The 22103-nt window shown below is 37.6% G+C and overlaps 1 protein-coding gene across 2 annotated transcripts in view; it reads left to right on the forward strand.

Annotated features, from left to right (window-relative positions):
• LOC131047416 (carboxyl-terminal-processing peptidase 3, chloroplastic) overlaps nucleotides 1-22103 on the forward strand; it is a 190084-nt gene that overhangs the window by 111921 nt on the left and 56060 nt on the right. For both annotated transcript variants that reach the window (XM_057981314.2, XM_057981306.2), the window contains exon 4: nucleotides 3590-3676. In XM_057981314.2, coding sequence (XP_057837297.2) covers nucleotides 3590-3676 — 87 coding nt within the window. The remainder of the gene's footprint in view (nucleotides 1-3589; nucleotides 3677-22103) is intronic.

Below are 22103 nucleotides of genomic sequence, written 5' to 3' on the forward strand. Positions count from 1 at the left end.
AATGGTGAAAGGGTATGTCTCTTGCCAAAGGGCATACATGATGAAGAGGTGTGACCTCTCCCTCAAATTGAGAGATATAAAGGGAAGGACTCAAAAGCATCTAGTGACATCACCATTGATCAGATCAGATCAGAATTGTTATCAAGTTACAGGCAGTAACATTTGTGTTCTTGGTGGTATGCATGGGGATGTGCTTAATACGTATGCTTAATATATGAAGCTTGATAATATTATTATGCAGAATTTAATAATATTATTAATATAGACTGCAATACGTGACAGTCATATTTAATTTCATTACTGATCTGATGCATGTCAGATCTGTCTGCTTTTACAGCCACAATAGGTAGAAGTGGTATCTCGTAATCAATCAAAGGAATGAATGGAGGAAGTATGTTAGGGAATTGCAGTTTATCGGTTCTCCCAAGCTAAGTAGGCCACTCTAAGGGATGGAGGGATGGAATTGTCATAGTGGGACGTTCCTGCCTCTTGTGGGCCAAGAGGTGAGTTGTCATAGTGGGATGCTGCGTGCTCTTGGGCTTAGTTGGGTTGAGCAGTTTATAGGCACCCTCTCAAAGCTTTCCTACCAAACTAAACTATGATTGGTTATATGTAGAAAGACATGTTTATCATTCTTTGCAATATATGTGCTATTAATCTATCTATTTATTCGTCAATTCGTAAGTTTATTTAATAAATAGATTAAGTCACTCTCATAATTTGAAAAAAATGATAAACTATATTATGGAATTACTAATTTAGGACGAAATTCAGGTAATCCCTAGTTGGGGACATTACAGATGTGGTTCTCAGTCCCATGGACGCCTAGGCTCGAGGACATCATTAAAATCTTTCATTCATTCATTCATTTAGTTTGTTCAAGTGTTTTCCATTCTTCTCTACACCTTATGTGGATGCATCTCGTTCCTTAAACCAGATCCATATTTGCATTTTCAGAGATAACAATCGAGTGTATGCACATGCCAAGTGCTAGGCATGTGGTATTACCGATGACAAATCACATTAACCCCTTGTATTTGTTAATTTTGTGCCCTAGATCAGTAATCAAATTTATGTCTTTTAATTATGCCCTAGTTTGTTAATCAGATTTGTAATATTTTATTAAACCATAATTCAGTAAACTCATAAATGAAACAAGTAAACAAGAGACAAACGCAAATACCCTGGGAAAACCTCCAAGGAGGAAAAAACCAGCATTAAAGACCCACAGGTCAGATTATATATTCTCTCTTAATTGCACAAATACAATACTTAGCTTGCTTCTCCAGATCTGATCCCTTTTGTATGTCAGATCTGCACTTCTAAGCACTTCAAGTCTGCACCGAAAGAGGCCTATATCCTCTTGGACAAGTTCGCACAATCCTTGACAAGTTCGCACAATCCTTGGATAAATTCGCACTTTTATTAGCAGAGCTAATTTGCTGATTGCATTGATTATTTTAATTGTGTTTGCACTTTAACTTTATTTATATGGATCTTTTGACCAAGGTCGGCCTCAATCCTTTTTGGCGCCAATTTATATTTTGTGGCGTGAGTCCTTTTTGGTGTAGCGTGGAGGATAGGGCTGGACTTGTCTTGGGGCCACGCTACCCCTTAAGGATAGGACCCAGTCCTAAATGGGTTTGGATGTTGCCTTAAGGCAATCCGAACCCATCTTTCCCTAGTTATAAACAACAGTATTGGTGTGTGTCAATACATTGTGGGAATATTTTTGAAAAGTTTAGGTTCCTGCACTTGCAATCTTCTATACACACCTATACATTGTCCGATCATCATCTTTTGCTTTGGCATGTGTTGAATTTCAACACATCAATGCATTGTCTTGTCACCAATGCTTGCATGCCTAGAGTGTTGAGTTGATGAACTTGCAAGCTTAGTAAGACAAACCAATAGAATAATGTGTAGAAGGGAGAGACTTTGGAACACACCAAAGGTAGATAAATGAGGGTTTCCAGTTGATAAAATTGACTCAATATGAAATTTTTGTTCAAGTACTACAGTTCTCACTTTAGTCAACTCACGACTCTGCAACTTGCTCTTAATCACTAGGGGCTTCCAAATCTCATATGCTAGACAATGTTTGTCTATGTAGGGTCCTCCTACAAGTGGGGCATATGATCATTTTGACATTACATCTTTCATTTTTCTTGCTCACTGTTTTGGGCTTGCCTTTCAGCTTTAGGACAGCATTTTGAATGGGATTGGTGATGCACATTAGTGCATTGGCCAATTCACTTTTAAAAAGCCCCACCCTTTATTGACGGTTCTTTTGAGCTACTAATGTTGCCATTATTTTAGTCCTGTCTTTTCATCTTTGCTATAGTTCTTATAAGATGAGCCATTGAGTATATCTGGGATACATTGCATATTTTGGGCTCTGTTTAGTGTGTCCGATATTCAATATTTTTTTTGTTCACATTTAAAAAGAAAGGAACAATTATGAAATGTAGTGGTTAATAATTTTTTATTTTATCCTTTATGCGTCTTGCGTAAAAAAAATAAAATTTGTTGTCTTATGCAAGTAATTGATATTATGGTTTATTCCTTATTATATTTATATTTATATTTTTTTTTAATTTTTATGTATGGATGTATATAAGACATAGAAAAAAGGTGTGGTCCCAAAAGAATCAGTGAGTCCATACACAAACCTGTACCTAGCTAAACTATATTGTGTTGTTGAGGGTGTCTATACATGGGGCAATTCCTGCATCCCCTATCCTTCATATGGTGGCTCCACACACTTCTTGCAAAAAATGCAATGCAATGTCCCCAGAGCTTTGTGCATAATATTTGCCAAGTTTTGCCATGTTTTCAGCGACTAACCTACTGACCTATCGCAAAAAATTGTCCTCCAAGTTCTTTTTGACTCAGAGCAGTTTTGTCTTGTGAGAAATTGCAAGTCAAGCAATTTTTTTGGGAGTTTTTAATCTATGCTTGATACAATTTACTTGGAGTAATAGAATAGAAGTTACTCTGACAATCTAGACATTTCTTTTTGATGCTTAATGTATTTCATGTATGTTCTTTTTAATATCTCCACTTGGAGTAATAGAATAGAAGTTACTCTGACAATCTAGACATTTCTTTTTGATGCTTAATGTATTTCATGTATGTTCTTTTTAATATCTCCTATAATGACTGATGTTATCCTTTTCATTGCATTTTAACGAGTAGCAATCCATTTATGAAGGCACATTTTTTATTGTCTTTAGTGAACTACTTAACCCAGGAATTACCTTTTGTAAATGCTGAACAGGTTTCAAAATTAATTGATACATTTGCATTTTACTTGTACATTACATTGTTCTTTTTCTGTGGCCAATGGTGCTGGTGCTTTTTTATTGTAACTGCGAATAAACTTCCAGCAATATAAATTTTCATCTTCACCCATTTTCACTCATATATTCACCTAGTTTTTAATTCACTTTCTTAGTTACTTTTTTCCAAATAAATATGGGCTATATAAGTGAAGGATGCATTGGGCTACAATATGTTACATATGTTATCATTGTGTTAAGATACTAGATGAATTTCTCGGCTTGCTAAAAACATATTATTTTGGCAGGAATATCAGAGTTTTAGAATAGGAAGTGATGGTAACCTTCAAGGTGTGGGTCTCTTTATTGGCACGGAACCTATTTCTGGTCGCCTGGTTAGTCACTTTTAAACTTATTAGTGTTAACATTTCTTTTGTTGGAGTCAAGGTTTAATTAATGTACAAAAGTAAAACCATTATGCATTATGCATTGTTAAATAGCTTTTCAGTTTTGTTGTTTAGTCGATTCTTGGCTGCACATATTGCTTCAAATAGTTGTGGTCTTTGTTCTTTGTCTTATGGAGTCCTAAGAAGGAATGGCATAAAAAGGAAAATGTAAATACCATGTGGTTTCTTGCCTTCATCAGGTAACAAAATGTTTTTAGTGGTTTCTTGCTTTCATCAGGTAACGAAATGTGTCTTCACTAATAAAATGTGGCATGCTAATTTTCTTAGGAGAAAGAGTAGATATGAAAAAAACTCTTTATATCTAGGAGTATTGATTTTAAGGGATCTAGTTTCAGTTTTACCTATTTAAGATAGTGTTGTACCCATATGGGAATTTATAATATAGTTTCAAGTTTTGAGTCAAATGTAAGTCATTCCTTACCAAGTGAGTCACTGGATTGTAATGTCCCCAATCAAACAACCTCAGGAAATAAAAATAGAAGGATTTTCCTATATGTGCAAGCTGAAACAATGACCAAATAAGATGCCAAAAAGCCTATTGAATTAAATGCTGATCAGCAATATATGATGATTACAAACCCTTGTAAGCCATATATGCAGCTTCAAACAACAAATACAAACAAGCTGATATATATCCTCAAATGCAATACTAATTAGTTACAACAACGTATCATAATTTTGTCTATGAAAATGTTCAAGTGTGGTAGTTAATTTTCCATAAACAACATATATAAATCTAGGATAATTATTATGCTCACATCTGATCTCTAATAACTAAAAATCAGAATATTTTTAAACCTCACATTTGAATTAATGCAACCAAACAACAATATTTTTTGCAAACTCCATGAAATTAATAACAATTTCTATTATAATAGCAATTTCACAGTTTAATTAGAAGTTACCAGCAATTGCAAAATGACAACAATATTCAAGTTTCAGCATACAATCATACTGAATAGATGTACAGATGTGAATGATGATCTCCAAAGGGCAGCGATTGGAATGTATGGTGGCTAAGGCACCAAAAACCACTACCAAGAATGTTGCACTTCAAGATAAAATGCTGAAGTTTTATGTCAAGGGCTGCGGCTAAAAACATGAATTATAGTTGATTCAAATGGTCAGAATTCCCCACAAATGACAACACTTCAATCCCTAGATGTCTTGAAGATGAAGACTTGAAAACACCAAAATACAACAGATTTAATGGCTTATATGACTTCCAACAGAAGCCAAATACTCCAAACCCTAGGCTTAGCACCAACAGGGCTGAAGACACTCATTATATTCTGGGCATAGTCAATTCGAAGGGCTGGAAATGATGATCAATTGGGAGGAAACAATAAATGTTAGTAGGTCTAAACCCTTATTATTAGCCATGAGTTACAACATTAAAATCAACAGTTAAACACATTTGGTATTGTAGCATCACTATATAGACACTATAGCGCCATTATAATGACAATGTAGCGCCACTTGTAATGTCCCCTACTAGGTTTAGGCCTGTTTTAACCATAATTAATCTATTTCAATATACGTATGAGTCTTAAACTAAACTGATTAGGAGACAAATCTATCTTAACATGAATCAAATCTGTGATATTCCATAGTTTAATTAATTTATCAATTATTAATAAGTAAATTGTTCATCTACCATACTAGATAATTAATTTTATCATCCACAATTCTTAATGTAAGTGTCAACCTTCGTTACTACTTCAGTTCTAAGGAAGACAATAGGCTCCCTCAAAGTTTAGGGGATGCTGATCATTACCCTATCTTGGGAATCACCCTATTGATTGGATTTAGACTGTCCCTCTTTGGAAACAACTCCATCCCCAACTTCTTAAATACTGACAGTAGTTTCAAGCATTATATATAAACATATTCTTCTTACTGTTATTAACCTAAGAGTTCTTTCTGATTTACATTCTAATATTGTTAGTTGTCTGATCAAACATTATACCTCTCTCTCTCTCTCTATATATATACATATCTTTATTTATATTTCAGACATTATTATAAATGCATATAACTGCAGAACAGTTCATAGAAAGAAGCATAAATTCTGTAACAATTATGGAATAGACATACCGTTGGCAGCACAATATAACAACTTGCTGTCAATCCACCAATCACCACTCTTCTATTTTTCCCTGGATTATCGTCTCTTATTATTTATTTCATGTAGATATATACTTACTAGTTCCAGGCTGTTAGTCATAAATCAGAACTTTGTTTTATATATAATCTATTTCCAGATTCCAATTCAAACACATACTTCATTACCTGTTAGATTATTTATTCTTTTCTTCCATACCCCCTTCCATCCACTGGGTGTGATCTTCTTATATTCTTTTGTTGGCTGAAGAGTTGTGATTCTTCTCTAAAGTAATGACTCGTTGAAGGGAGAGTGTCTCTTCATGAATTGGGTGCCCCTTCACACTAGCTCGCCACTCTTGACAATGTTTTTCTAATTAATTCTTTATTAAAGGAAATCGCTGTTGTTTAGGGGGAAACTGTTATTGTTCAAGAGGGTCGATCAAGTAATGTTGCCTTAGTTTATTGCCTTTGTTCTGTGACATCCGATTACTGTCAACACATGGTTGTGGCAGGTCCTCATTCTATATGAAATTGTGAAGTCTTACTGCCTTAAGACAATTTCGTATTTCGATTGGGTGTTTCGCTTAGTATTTTGAAGCAGTCACCGGTGAGGAGGGACCTCAAGGAGATAAGTTCAAATCAGTCAGCAAGAGTAAACACAAAGGAAACGCACAGATATGATGGAGGCAATGCAAAACAGATAATTTTATTACATGAAATTTGATTACATCCAACCGGTAACAACTGGGTTACAACATATCGACACACAGGCCTGGTAGAATAGGTCACATCGGGACCTTGAATCGAAAGATCTATCTTCTAGGCACAGTCTATCTCTGATTGATCCTAATTGATCTTCAAATGATTACATTCTAAAGCATGATTACAAATATATATATCGATCCAAAGGATCTAGTCGGCCCAAAAGGTTCAAAACCCGAAGAACAAGACCTAAGGTGCAAAATGAACAAGGTCGGCCTCCGCCAAGAGATTCCTCCGAAAAATCCAAAGGATGAAACGTAGAAGGTCGGCCACACGCCAAGAAACAACCAGATCAACGCTCAAGGCTTCACAAGCTTCGGAATGGGTTCCGGTAGATCGCCATAATAGGTCTCAGGCAACCGGTAACAAAGGAACAATCGGTAACAAGAAACTGTCATGGAAACCAGTAGCGATATCTTGCCGGAAAGTGATCCAAATGAGATGATGTTTGAAAGCAAGAAAGATGATCAAGTCTTCAAGTAGAATCCAACTCCACAGGATCCAGTGAGCCAAAACCGGGATAGACAAAAACGAAAACTGAAACTGCAAACAAAACAGAAAGGAAATGTTTTTGGTTGATGCAAGATTATTGTGAACCGGGGATGCTCCTGCATCATATTTGGATCGGGACATGACACCACTATAGCAACATAATAGTTGTTGGTGTTTCCAACTGATTACTGGAAGATTTCTATGAATTAGCCTTATTTAATCAACAAATCTTCAGATCAGTGGCCAACGGTTGAGATTTCAGCTCAAAGGCTGAAAGATCTCCCGCTCTTTAGGCTTTGCAAGACCTAGGGGGGTGACCCTTTGCAATACTTGAAGACATAGATCAAATTGTGACAAATATTGCAAAAATGTAGATAACTCTCAATAAAAGGAAACCATATTGCCTGTATTAAATTTGGAATTGGCTAGATCCATGGTTATCTATCACAAATTTGCACAATTTAGAGTGAATTCTACTTCTACTCCTACTCCTACGAACAAAAAAGGGAAAATGGATTTAATAATAATTGAGATAGTATCTGAAATTTTCTCAAGTTGCTAAAAATCAGTGTCTAATCCAGGGTAACAGAGTTGGAATGCAACGTATCTAAATTTTTCCATGGACTTTGTAAGACTCAACTATTGGACCTTAAACATTTATGCATGACACAAATGAAAGACTGCAAATCACCCGAAATTCTACTTACTGATCACCATTGTGCCTCCCAATCCGTTGGAATACATTCACAAAGTTCAATTGTTTCCTTGAAAAGAGCTTGTAAACATATTTCACATCCACAACAAAATTGCTGAGACAAATTATCCTATTCTTAATAGAAACAATTCATATGAATAAGGAAAATACAAATAGGAGGCAATTTGAAGCAATTTTATTGATTCTTCAAAAGTAGTTGGTACATTCCATGCAAAATGCTAACATTCTATTACTCAGAGTAGGACTCTCTATTCTACCTGCCCAATTACAAAAGTTCATAATTCCAGAACCTCTTGCAAATGACCTTGAATTCCCTTTTATAAGAATCAAGGGAGCAAAACAAGCTTTGGGTCATTTGCTTATGTGTCAAAATTTGGTTTGATTATATAAGAATATTCCATGGTACCTTTGCATTTTCACATATGACAAAAATATTTACAATCTTGAAGAGGGAATTGGAAATATAACCGTCTTCAAAACTGCCGCTACATTGGCTTGTTGGAGTGATGTGCTGATGCGTTATATCCATTGGATGCTCTGCTGGAGACAAAAGTTTGTTGCTGATGATGTAGTTGGTGCTGAAGTGGAAGGTGCATAAATTGAAGTAAAAGAAATAGGAAACACTGACATTAAGCCTCGTGAAATGACCAAGGCGTTGAAATTTACTTGACTGAAGGATTTATATTTCAGAAACAATCAATTGCTTTGAATTTGCGTGAGGCACCTGTGATTTGTATGATCTGGCAAGGTCCCCATATGTAAAGCTGAGTTGCATTTGGAATATAGTCTTTCCCTCCTTCCATGGCATTCCTCTTCTCAATCTTCTTCAATGGTGCAGTATTGTTGGTGCCATTGTGCAATTTGAAAATTGGATGGCCATTTGAAACCTTGGATTTCTTGCACCCTAGTTTGAGCCTCTCTTTATTTGTTATCAACTGTATTCTTGGCTTCTGCAATGTATTTCTCATATAAGATATCTGTAGCAATTATTTTATCAATTACAAAATGGTACGTTGACATTTGTAGCTGAACTCCCTCATCAATCTTTCTAATTTCCACTTGTGTCATTTCATCAACATCCTTCTTCCATTCCTCTAGAGTTTTGATCTCTCCATCTTCATTTAATATCTCTAGGATTGTCCAATGTTGGAGCGTGTGGAATGAATCAATCTTCTCTCTGATTACCTACTCCTTGCTTTGCAAATATTGAACTTCTTTTACCAGCACATTGAACATCTTCCCAGTAGCGTTAATCATTGTAGGAGCTGTTGGGAGATTTCTTGTAACCATAGTTAAATATTTGAGGGTGCTAGCTTGAGGCTACCAAGTATCACTCAATGGTTTCAAAATTGCTACAAAACCTGTACATTGCTGTAAGGCTTGTGAGAGGGTCTGGTAAGAGGAATGAAGCTCATCCAATATATTCAAAACTGTCTTCAATAAATGGAAAATTGCTCCCTTCATCACTTCTAAAGCCATATCCTTTGTAGTAGCTTTAGCCTTTGTCAACAATTCATCCTTTCTTTTCAATTCTTGCTCAACTACTTTTAACTGCTCCTTTATTTGTTCAACCTCCTGGGATGATACATCACTAGCATCCTTAGTTGAGGAGGAGGGTTGATCTTGAGTGAACGCATCCTGTGGCAGAGGGAAGGGGCTTTAACACCTAGGGTGTTCTTCAACTTTACATTTTCTTGGAACAATTTATTGTACGCTACATTCATGTCCACTCTTTCAGCAATCAACCTTATCAACATTTTCTGCTGATGCTCTGCTGCATCTCTTGCAAACATTGTTGAGTGCATAGTAATTGTAGCAGCTTCTAGGACAGTGGTATCTTTTAATGTCCTGATGATTGCACCATCACCAGTGGTTTCCTCTACCCCAATGAGCAATTGTGGCTTCTGAGTTCTGGGGGCTTTGGCCCATTGAGATAATGCCTTTAGGGTTGGATGGTACCCTTCCCCACTTACTCCTCTTTCATTGTCAAATTCTGCAACAAACAATGGATGTTGCTACTGCCTTATCTGATCCAACAAAATAATTTCTTTAAGGTTCTAAGAGGGAATCAACATCATAGCACTTTCCTTGATCATTTGTTTGGCTTCATTAGGGGTTATGTGGTCCAGGTTCAACTCATCAAGGGTGATCAAATCATCCTGTCCTATACTTGCAGCTTGCCCCTTCATTCTCAAACATAAACCTTTGAATTTAGGGGTCTTAATGAATTCATTATCTGATAAGAATTTTGCAGTAGCTACTGCCCGCTCATCATCAATCTAATCAAAAGGAATTGGGGCTTCTATCTCTGCTTTATCTTTTGGCTCTTCATCTCGAGCAGTTTCTTCTGGGAGGAGACCTTAGAGGCTGATCTTCCTCTTCACTCGCAAATAGATTTTTCAATGCTTGAGCAACCTCATCTGTGTCACCAGTCTGCTCTATGACCTCATATGTTACAATGGGTGCACCTGGCCCTTGCTGTGGCAATTGTTGTACTTGAGGCTCATCTGGGAGTATAGTCTCTCTTCTTTGAGCCATGAGCTCTTCTGATCGTGGAGGCACATATTTTGACATAGCTTCCTCTTGAGTGGGCATATGTGGAGGCTCCTGTGCTACCTCTTGTGGCTCATTTTCAGCTATTTCTTCAATTATTGGTTCTTTTTCCTCAAGTTTCTCTTTTATTGTCATGGGTCTTTTACCTTTCTGGACAACACTCCTTGTATAAATGCTCTAATTTTTTTTGATCTTTAACTCAATTCTTCGAACCTCATTCTTTTCTTCTCTGTAAAAACTAACAAAACTAGGGTTCGTTTTTCGTCTTTCTATTTCAATGTTCGACAAAATGGACCACTTCTTTCTCCTCTAGACTACATCTCCAGAATCATAGCAATTCTTGATTATATCCTCTGCATAATACAATTGGTGGAAGTATTTTCCCTTGTTCAAATGTTTATCCTTCAACCAACTCATGAAGCCTTCATGATCATAATCTCTCCTCTGCCCGAGCTTCAATGCATATCTGCTATCTATATAATTCTGTACTTGCTCCAAAGTATCACAGCCAATAGTAAAATCATAGTACCTCACACATTTTGGTAGAAATGTCCCTTTCTTTTGTCGTTGCATTTAAACTTTCTCTCTCCACATAAACTGCCACATGAATTCCAAAAAGGCCAGTCTAGGAGATACAAAAACAGGCAATTGGTGAGGTGCTTGTGGGCAACCATATATTCTGATAAGTGTATAATTTGAGAAGAAAAACCAGTGACCATGGTTGTACTCTCCAACCTCATCTATCCTTTTTGCCTTTGGCCTGAGTAGCTGTATAATCTTTTTTGGCAGTTTGTCCGTGATGTAGCCACACCATGTGGTTACCTTAACAAAAAAGCATTCATGAAAAGTAAGGTAGTCAACAGTTTTGCATTGACTATCCCACAAGTAGCACCACCTCTGCACAGGTACAACTTTCCCATCATCATTAAAAATCTCAGCCTCATTCTGCTGTCCTATTCATATTTATGTTGGTGCAAGATCAAATGGCATAGGAGGGCATAGTATTTAAAACCAATCATTGCACCATCCTCCCTGACTTTAATCAAGCCTTGATGGATTTGCTCCTCAATGTAGGATGCATAATCATAATCTCTATTTACATACTTGTGCTGGATCCTCATTGCCATCATCATCATTCCTACCGACATGGTTTTATCTGGATCCTTTCCCAAAACTTGGTATATAGCATAGTATGTCTTGACGAAATAATTTTCGAACTATTCAACCAAAAAGGGTTCTTTCTCAAAATAAAATGGTACTTTTCTATTAGTCCAGCCCTTCAATCTAAACAGAGACACCTCATATGCCCTAAGAGTCCTTTTCCTTCTTTCATAATCACCTTGGAATCTGTCAAGGCCTATAGCAGTGAATGCTTGTGTGCTCAAGCCAAAACAATCTACAATTGCCATCTTGTTAATGTCCACTAGGATTGTGCCATCATGCTTTCTAATGGTTTTGGTTGCGTAGTCATAGTTTGCAGCCAAAAACCTTATCAAATCTGGCTCAATAAATACATCGGGCACAATCAATTTGGCAAGGCCGAGAGACCAAGGGTTTGATTGCGAGATAGGCTTAGTTCTCCTTTTGTAAAAATAAGTCATAAGATCCCATCCCGTGACTGGGATTTGGGCACTCCCACAGTGGGCACATTTGTCAGTACATATCCCCTTTTCCCTCCAATCAGCACTTGAATTAGGCAAGGTATACATTATGTCTTGATAGTATGACCGCTTTTCCTCTTTTTCCTCTGCTGGTTGCTCTGCAGAGGCTGTAGGGTCCTCCCTTGCTGCCCTAGTTGTTGGCCTTTCTTGTGTAGGCGCTTGTGTTTCTTGTGCAAGGGCTGCTTCTTTCTTCTTCCTAGGAGCCCTAGGCTTCTTAGGTTTCTTCTCTTGGGAACTAGAGGTCGGGTCCTTCCTTTTTCTGGGTGTCCTAGGTTTTTTAGGTTTGGGCTCTACCTGGCTAGCACTTGGAGCTGTTCTTGGCCCAACATTTGGCTCATTAATTGGCTCAACACTTGGGTTAGAGGGGATTACTATTACCTTGGGTGTTTTCTTCTCCTTCGTACTAGATGACTCCTTTTTTCGGCATTGTGACAATTATGGTAAACTAGGGTTCTATTATAATTCTACTGTCTTCACAATTCATAGCACAAAGAAGAAAAACATTACTAGACTACCACCATTCTAACACAAGGAGGATCAAAACACTTACTGGTTTGATTGTTGGACAAAAACCCTAGCAGCACAGTCGCCTTGAAATCTTAGTGTTGTCATAGAGCGCTTCTTCGCTTCAGAATTCTCGAATGCAAAGTGAAAATAACTCCTTGATTTTCGGTTTTATTTCAGTCGGACTACAATTCATCTCCAGTCTTATCTGCATTAATGAAATCCATGTGAATGATTTAAATTTGGTAGCCGTGCTTGCTTTTTGAATTTGGGCCGTAGATCTTGCCATATGTACATCACAAATGGCTAGGATGAGTTGCATTTGATTTGACCTCAATTGGCTGAAAAGTTTGCATCCACTATGGCTGGCCCACCTATGTCCTTGTGGCATCGCCACCTCAGCACCTTCAGGCTCATTTTCCTTGCACTGAGGCTGCCCTGCATCTCCGCAATTACAATTACCCTTACTTTGTACTTGCTCCACATCTCCGCAAGTCTCACACCACTTTCTTGTTTCCATGTGCAGGGATGCGGGGTCCTAATTTCAGCTTTATGTTGCTTACATCCTTCTTCCCCCCACACGTCTGCAAGTCCAAACTGCACTTTACCTTCTCAACTGTGGGTGTGTGGGGTAAGCATTATTGCGCTTTGCTACCTTTGTTATTTACCACCTCGCAAGTCCGCTAGTGTTAATGCAATTTTCATCTTCTATGTGTGGGGACATGGGGCAAAGGATTGCACATGTTTTACCACCCCGCATATCCGCAAGTGCCACTACCATTTTTTGTTCCCATCCACAGAAACACAGGGTAATTGTTTTGCACACTATCACCTTAACCTTTTGGGACCCTGCAAGTCTGCACATGTCATTGCAAATTTTCAGTTCTACCCACGAGGATGCAGGGGGATTACTTGGCACTTTATATTTCTTACTTTAGTCACCCCTCAAGTCCGCATGTCTTAAAGCATTTTTCCATTTGTCATTTGCGGGGGTGCCGGGCACAAGGTCACTTAAGTTATTCTTATTTACATGTGCACTAAGGTTATGACTTAATGAAGGGTGAGGGGGTCATTGACTACGACTTAGGCATATTTGAGTTACTTAGAATATTAGATTTATATAAAGTATTCACATCGGTAAACGGTCTCGAGCCCAAGATGAAGGGGCCAGTCAATTAACGTGATGAGGGACTTGAGGTTACAACTAATGGCACAATTGACTTATTTAGCTGGTCATTGAGCAAATATAACAAAAATAATGGAGGCTAACTTAGGGCTAAGAACTTCAACACCTAGACACAATTTTCATAATCATAATCACATAAAAATGGGGAAAATGAACAGCTACTAGGCAAAACTTTTATGCAAATTTGACAGTTCCAACAGTAGTGGCACTATAGCAAATTGAGAATAGCTTCCAATCTTTAATCAATCTTCAATAAATTAGCACAATTGTGATCCTTGGATGGAATCGTCTCTAATGGATGAGAGGGTTTTCGTACTCATTCAAATTAGAAAACCAATAGGGTTTTTGTCTTCTAGATCTTCCATAGCAAGGCTTTTCATCATTGAATGGTCCGAGCTCCAATTGGAAGGAATAATTAAAAATAATAAAACAAGATGCTTTGGGCCCTCCATCTTTTTTTTTGATATAACTAAAAAATACTTTTAAATTACATTGAAAGACTTGTTGACGTGTTTTTTATGACAACGCCTAACACAAAATAAAGTTGCCTAACGGTCACTTCACTCTCTCTTGATCAAAGTACGATTGTATGCTAAGATTGCAGTGAGTTCAAACAATCGACTCCAAGGTTCCTTTATGCTACAGACGTGACTTAGTTGGTGGATGTGATATGCTGGTAATACAAGGGGACTTACATTTGAATCGTTCTTTCACTCCTTTGTTGTGGCTTGGAACTTCATCATCGGATATGGCGATTTTGCGATGCTTTTGCTTCAAAATCAACTGAAACTAAAGGGAAAAGGGTTAGAGGATCTAAATCTAGTCCTAAGGGCAGTGATATCAATGGATAGTGCTCTAGTGGACGAACTCCAAATAAACCAAGTTCTGCTTCGCCAAGATTAACTACAACTTTGCAAGAACCGGTGCAATCTTCTGAGGATGTTGAAGGATTTTCACATTGAGAAAGTGCATTTGAATACCCAACACGACACAATCCAAACAACTATTCACAATCGAACGTAGCATAAATTTGGGGGTTCAGACTAACTTTACACTGCATCTTATAATCAACAAGATGCAAAAAGTATGAACCATGGAAATTCATCAAACAGCATTACATTTTTCATTGAAATCAAAGCACTTTATCTAACAACTGAGAAAATAAAATTCTACTCTAAGTGAGGAAGGTGAAACCATGCAAGTTTTGAAAAAATAACTTAAGTGGATACCATCAAAGAACAATGTTCCACTGTTATTATCTCAAAACTTATCGCAACAATTTCATACAAATCTCCCTGCTTTACAAATGAAGGGTTCACCCCCTTATATAGGCCTCAAGCCTTGAGGACATGCAAACCCTAATTAGGGTTTTTTCCCTAAAAGATTCCCCACACATGATGCAACAAGGTGGGAATCAACAATAAATGCCCATTATGCCCACATACAATTAATTACATTTTGCCAAAAATGGCGTCCACTGCGCATTGAATGCACCACTTTGATCAAATTTTCCCAATACATCATCAATGCAATAAATGTGCCTCCATGCAAAATCGCCCATGGTGCCATAAATGCACCACCATCTGTCGAATGCGATGGCTACGTGCAAAAGGAATTTGCCATAATGCCTTAAATGTGATGGCTGCATGTAAATTCATCATGTGCTGACCTGGCTGCTACTTGGCGAGAAACCCTTGGAGAGAGAAAACTTTATCCAAAAAGCATTTTCTTGAAGTTTTTGAATTTTCCCTGTTCTAGAGGAGATTTTTCATCAATTTTCAACATCTATTTTTAGGGATTTTTCCAAATTTGAGCTCCAGGGTCTAGGAGAGAAAATTCTCTCACAAATCCAAATTTGACAAAATTTTGAAATTTGAATGAATTTCGATGCTAGAAAATGGATTTTTAAAATTTTTCCTCGAGGGAGATTTGTATGAAATTGTTCTGATAAGTTTTGAGATAATAACAGTGAAACATTGTTCTCTGATGTTGTCCACTTAAGTTATTTTTTCAAAACTTGCATGGTTTCACCTTCCTCAAAGTAGAATTTTATTTTTCGCAGTTGTTAGATAAAGTGCTTTGATTTCAATGAAGAATGTAATGGTGTTTGATTAATTTCCATGGTTCATACTTTTTGCATCTTGTTGATTATAAGATGCAGTGTAAAGTTAGTCTGAACCCCCAAATTTATGCTACGTTCGATTGTGAATAGTCATTTGGATTGTGTCGTGTTGGGTATTCAAATGCACTTTCTCAATGTGAAAATCCTTCAACATCCTTAGAAGATTGCACCGGTTCTTGCGGAGTGGTAGTTAATCTTGGCGAAGCAGAACTTGGTTTATTTGGAGTTCGTCCACCAAAGCACTATCCATTGATATCACTGCCCTTAGGAGTAGATTTAGATCCTCTAACCCTTTCCCCTTTGGTTTCAGTTGATTTCGAAGTAGAAGCATCGCAGAATTGCCATATCAGATTATGAAGTTCCAAGCCACGACAAAGGAGTGAAAGAACGATTCAAACGTAAGCCCCCTTGGATTACCAGCATATCACATCTGTCAACTGAGTCACGTCTGTAGCATAAAGGAACCTTGGAGTCGAATGTTTGAACTTACTGCAATCTTAGCATACAATCGTACTTTGATCAAGAGAGAGTGAAGTGACCGCTAGGCAACTTTATTTTGTGTTAGGCGCTGTCATAAAAAACACGTCAACAAGACCCCTTTTGAATTACATTTTGAATAATGAGTTTAAAAAAACTCATTTAAACATTACATAGGACCTATAATAATATTTAAGTTGCCTTTTTGAATATAAAGTGACTGGACCAACTTACAATTTTATTTTATTTTTATTATTTAATCTTTAGTCTATGGGAAAATTGAAACAAAATAGGCTATAGGTCTTCAATTAACTCTTTATTTTTGAGAAGGGGAAATAAAATAGGCTATAGGCTACAGGTCCTCAAGCAATTGCAGACTTGGATACCCAAGTATCTTTGTGCCAACATCATGTATTGTGCTATTACTCTCAAAAATTAGAAAATTATTTTTACTCATTTCTGCATTTTTTCTAACATTAGGAAATTTAAATAATCAAAAAGTATTTTGAAAATTCTTTAGTCTTCACCTAAGCTTTTGTAATGTTTTCTAAACTGTAATTGTTATTTCATCTTGTATTCAGTCTTCCTGTTAGTGGGTTAGTTGCTTGCTGCTCCTAAAAATAGTATAATAGATGCAAAATGGAAAGCTTTACTAGAGGGGGCATATTAAATTTTGTCATTTGATGATGCAGCACAAGGTAATCCCGGTCTAGTGCACATTGATGTGCTTCACGGCGGTGATTTTGCGCTGGGGTAAACTTGACACTTAGGCCATAATACTAAATTCATTGCTAATAACAAAGCATAATAGAAGGCACTTCTTGCTGAATTGAACATTGTATATGCTGAAATATGTCAAAATATAGTTGTGGAGGAAGATTGCTGGTTGTGGTAAATGTATTGAACAAAGCATTATGACCTGATACCTGTTTGTGTGGCATCTCATCACCTGCAAAATCCAAATGTGTCACGTCGTTTGCAGCTAAAATGAACTAGCATGCAGCTTTTTTCACATTTCCCTTCTTCGGAAATTACTTTCGCATTTTTTTCGACATTTTTTTTCGCATTTTATATTGTTTAATTTTTAAAGTTCTTTAAAGCGACGGAGACACATGAGATTGTGTTAGGACGTCTCTTGCAAGTAGGGATATCTTGGACTGCATTTCTGGTATCGAAGATGCATCTTGATCCTCGAGACATGTCCCAAGGGGTTGGAAACACCTCTTCTTGCTACCTTGGTTTTTTATTATTTTCTTATGTAAATCATATAAATAAGTGCCATTTGCACATAAATTTCTAATGGCAATTTCCATGCGTACTTGTTGCAAAAAATTAAGTACGAGTTATGGTTAATTCAAAATTCTTTATTCATTCAATAAATTTTTTAATGCTTATCTTGCTTCTAAATTGCTAATGAGATGTTTTGTATTATTTGTAATGCATGCTAATGTAAATTAAATTGCTTTTAAGTGCATTTGCAAGCTTTGTATTGCAGGTTTCTCTATTGGAAATTGAGGCTGTGTCCTTAGGTTTAAACCTGTTCAATCTTTATGTGTACTTGAAATGGTGAATCATTGCTTTTATCGAACAATACATGCATGTACTAGTTGCAAGTTTTATTTTCAAGAAAAAAACGTAAAAAATGTCAAGGTAAATGTGTGATTTTATTTAAAGAATAAAATGTACATATATAGGCATTTACATTGTTGATGTTTCTTGAAGAAATAATCGAACACTAAAGACTAAATTAGAAACAAATCTACTCTACCTATAAAATTCATTATTGACCATTAAATAAATAGATATGCAAATATTAATCTAATACCCTCCCTTAATGATCAATTTGTCAACTACACCAAGTTACCCCCTAAATTTTACAAACTTGTCTGGGCTCAAAGACTTGGTGAGGATGTCTGTAGTCTGATCCTCATTTGGAACATATTGTAACTGAACTGATCCATCTTTGACAAGCTATTTGATGAAATGACAAAGAAGCTCAACATGCTTGGTTCTTTCATCGAAGACTGAATTTTGGCAAGTTTGAGCACCCCTTGATTGTCACATAAGATGGGTGAAGGACCTGCTTGAGACATTTGTATGTCAGAAAGCATCCTTCAAAGCCAAATTGCCTCACAAGCTGCTTTAATAGTTCCCCGATATTCTGCTACGGTCGAGGAAAGAGCTACCGCTTGTTGCTTTTTGCTGGTCCATGTGACTGCACCTGTTCCCAAACTAAAGACATACCCAAATGTAGACTTCCTATCATCAACAGAGCCTGCCCAATCTGAGTCTGTGAAACCAATGAGTCTAGGATCTTTTCTTCTTCCATACAGAATGCCAAAGTCAGAAGTGCTTTCACTAGCATGCATGCTTGGTGTTCTTTAACGTCAACCTTGAGTCCTCGAGGCTACGTCATATAGACTTCTTCCTGCAACTCACCATTGAGGAATGTACTCTTGACGTCCATTTGATGTACTTTCCAAGCAAACTGGGCTGACATGGCAAGATCAAGCCGAATTATACTCATTTTGGCTGTAGGAGCAAAAGTCTGCTCATAATCAATGCGTTCTTTCTGTGAGACCCCCCTAGCAACTAATCGAGCCTTGTATTTATCAAGGGTTCCATGAGCCTTATACTTAACTTTATATACCAATTTGCAGCCAATGGGCTTTTTCCCAGGTGGAAGATTAGAGAGAACCCAAGTGTTGTTCTTTAGAAGACTACGGTGTTTAGCTTCCATAGCCTGTTCCCACTCAGGTATACCTTTAGGCTCTGCATATGTTTGAGGCTCATAGACACTGTGAATGTTGGTTGTGACAGCAAAATGAATTGAATGCTGCTGTTTGCTCTTGTTTTTAGATGATCTACCCTCAATGAGCTCATCATCATGAAGATCACCAATAGTCTTGGCCCACCACTTAGGCCGGTGAGTAGAAGTACCAACACAAGTGGATCAACATCACTAGGAATATCAATAACAAAGTCATCAGGATGCTGCTCAAGATTCTCTTGAGGAAAGTCGGGTTGTGCAACATGTCAGGGTGACTCCACAACTTCAGAGTCAAAGTGTGCTAAATCCCTCCCATCAGGTGGACCTAAGGGAAGACGAGCACCCAAATCCTTAGCCTTCAAAGGCTGATCCTTAGAGCTCAAAACATGAGAAGAGAGTTGAAAAGGCCCTTGTTCTGAAAAGGCCCCCGTTCTTCATCAAAAACATCTCGATTGAATATGAGACGCCATTAAGCTTTGTGATTATCATTGTACTCAGTGAACATGAGTTTCTGACTCTTAGAATCCAACTTTGTGCGCTTAGCATCTGGAATCCAAACATAAGTTGTAGAGCCAAAAACTTTTAGGTGACTGATTTTGGGCTTCTTGCCAGACCAGGCTTCCTTTGGAGTCTTCTTCTTCACAACCTATGTGGGAGACCGGTTTAGAAGATAGACAATAGTGTAGACTGCTTCTGCCCAAAATTTCTTTGGAAAACTTCTATGTTCTAACATAGACCAAGCCATTTCAGTTATTGTGCGGTTTCTTTGCTCAACAACACCGTTCTACTGAGGGGTATAAGGTGTGGTAAGATGACATTTGATGCCATGATGTGCACAAAAGTTGGAGAAATGAGAAGAACAAAATTACCTAAGAGTTATAATTTGTTGACCAGACTCTTTTTCTACTAAGGCCTTAAACTTTTGAAACATACCAAACACCTCTGATTTTTGTTTAAGAAAATACACCCACATTTTGTGACTAAAATCATCAACAAATAACAAGAAATACCTGGACCCAGTAACAGGAGTGCTCATTGGACCACAAATGTCAGCATGAACCAATTGCAATACCTTAGGAGCTCGCCAAGAATCACCATCCGTAAATGGAGTTCGATGCTGCTTTCTAGCTTGACAAGCTCCACAAACTCCATGATTTTGAGTTTGAATCTCAAGTAGACGAACAACCTGACCCTCTCAAACTAGCTGAGAGAGGTAGTGAATGTTCAGATGGCCATACTGCTGATGCCAGAGATTGCTAATGGAAGAACTTTTGGCTGCCATGGTGTGCTCCTGAGAATCACCAGTGTCAACAAGTCTATAAAAACCATGATACTCAATACCCACTGCACCTGTAGCACGAGTCTCCCATTCAACAATACTGCATTTCTACAAACTGAATACCACATCCAACCGAGGAGAGTGTCTCATAATTTGATTGACAGAGGGAAGGTTAAGTTCCATGCCTAGAACATAGTATACATTGAGGAAAATTAAATTCCTCACTCCAGATTGAATCTGCATGTTGCCCTTGCCGACAACAATATACTCTTCCCCTCCTCCAAAGATCACAGAGTCCGTAAAAGGCTGATATTCTGTGAACTAGTCATGTTGATGAGTGAAGTGTTGAGAAGCACCTAAATCAATGTACTAGGCAGAGGACCTAACATGATTTGTAGGTCTTTTAGCCATAAAGGCATAAAAGCAGATTTCTTCTGCTCAATATGCTCTGCAACATTAGCTTTCGACTGAGACTCTCCCTGCTTCTTTTTTTCAAAAGCCAAGCGTTGCCTATAGTGTTTCTTCATGTGACCATACTTGTGGCAATAATTACATTAAGTGTTCTTTTTTGTGGAGCTGTCCTGGGATTGACCGAAGCCTTTCTGCTAAGAAGATTGACTTTTCCCTTTATCCTTAGCAAAAGATTTAGCTGAGAAGGCTTGCTCTATGGAGGACAAATTAGCACCGCTTCCAAACTGTTGTTTCCAGTGATCCTGCTGCAAAAGTTTGTTGCAAAGCTCTGGAAACTTCATGTCAACATTAGTTGAGGTAATGTTGAGCATCTGAGTAAAGTGCTCATAAGACTATGCTAGATTTTTCAGAGTGATGACTACCATGTCTTCTTCCTCCATCTTCTGACCAATCGCCTCCAACTGATCACGGATGTCCTTGATGTTCGTGAGATGCTCCTGTAGATACATCTTTTCAGGCATCATTATGGAGAACAATTGGTTCTTAAGAAAGAACGCACGACTTTTGTCTAATGTTTCCTAAAGAAACAATCGAACACTGAAGACTAAATTAGAAACAAATCTAATCTACCTATAAAATACATTATTGACCTTTAAATAAATAGATATGCAAATATTAATCTAATACCGTCCCTTAATGGTCAATCTGTCAACTACACCAAGTTGCCTAAGTTTTACAAACTTGTTCGGGTTTGGAGACTTGGTGAGGATGTTTGCAGTCTGATCCTTAGTTGGAACATACTGCAACTAAACTGATTTTTCTTTGATAAGTTGTCTGATGGAATGACAATGAAGCTCAACATGCTTGGTTCTTTCATGGAAGACTAGATTTTCGGCATGTTTGAGCACCCCTTGATTGTCACAGAAGAGGGGTGAAGGACCTACTTGAGACATTTGCATGTCAAAAAACGTCCTTCGAGGCCAAACTACCTCACAAGCTGCTTTAACATTTCCTCGATTTTTTTGCCTCAGTCGAGGAAAGAGCTACTGCCTATTGCTTCTTGTTGGTCCTTCATCGAGATCCTTTAGATGAGTCCTGATCTTTGCAGCTGTCTTGTCGGACGACACTTGAGGCATCTGATCATCAGTAATAGAAAGTTTGATAAGCATCACAACTTGCCGGTTGTGCTCATCAAATTTGTCCAGGTCTTGTCCAACTGTTGTAGGACGAGTTTTCATACCCAAAACGAGAGCATCAAGGCGGCGATATTCTAAAATGGTCATCATTCACTGCTTCCAGGTGTTGTAATTTCGACCA

The sequence above is a fragment of the Cryptomeria japonica genome, chromosome 4, assembly GCF_030272615.1.
Source record: "Cryptomeria japonica chromosome 4, Sugi_1.0, whole genome shotgun sequence".
Lineage (NCBI taxonomy): Eukaryota > Viridiplantae > Streptophyta > Pinopsida > Cupressales > Cupressaceae > Cryptomeria > Cryptomeria japonica.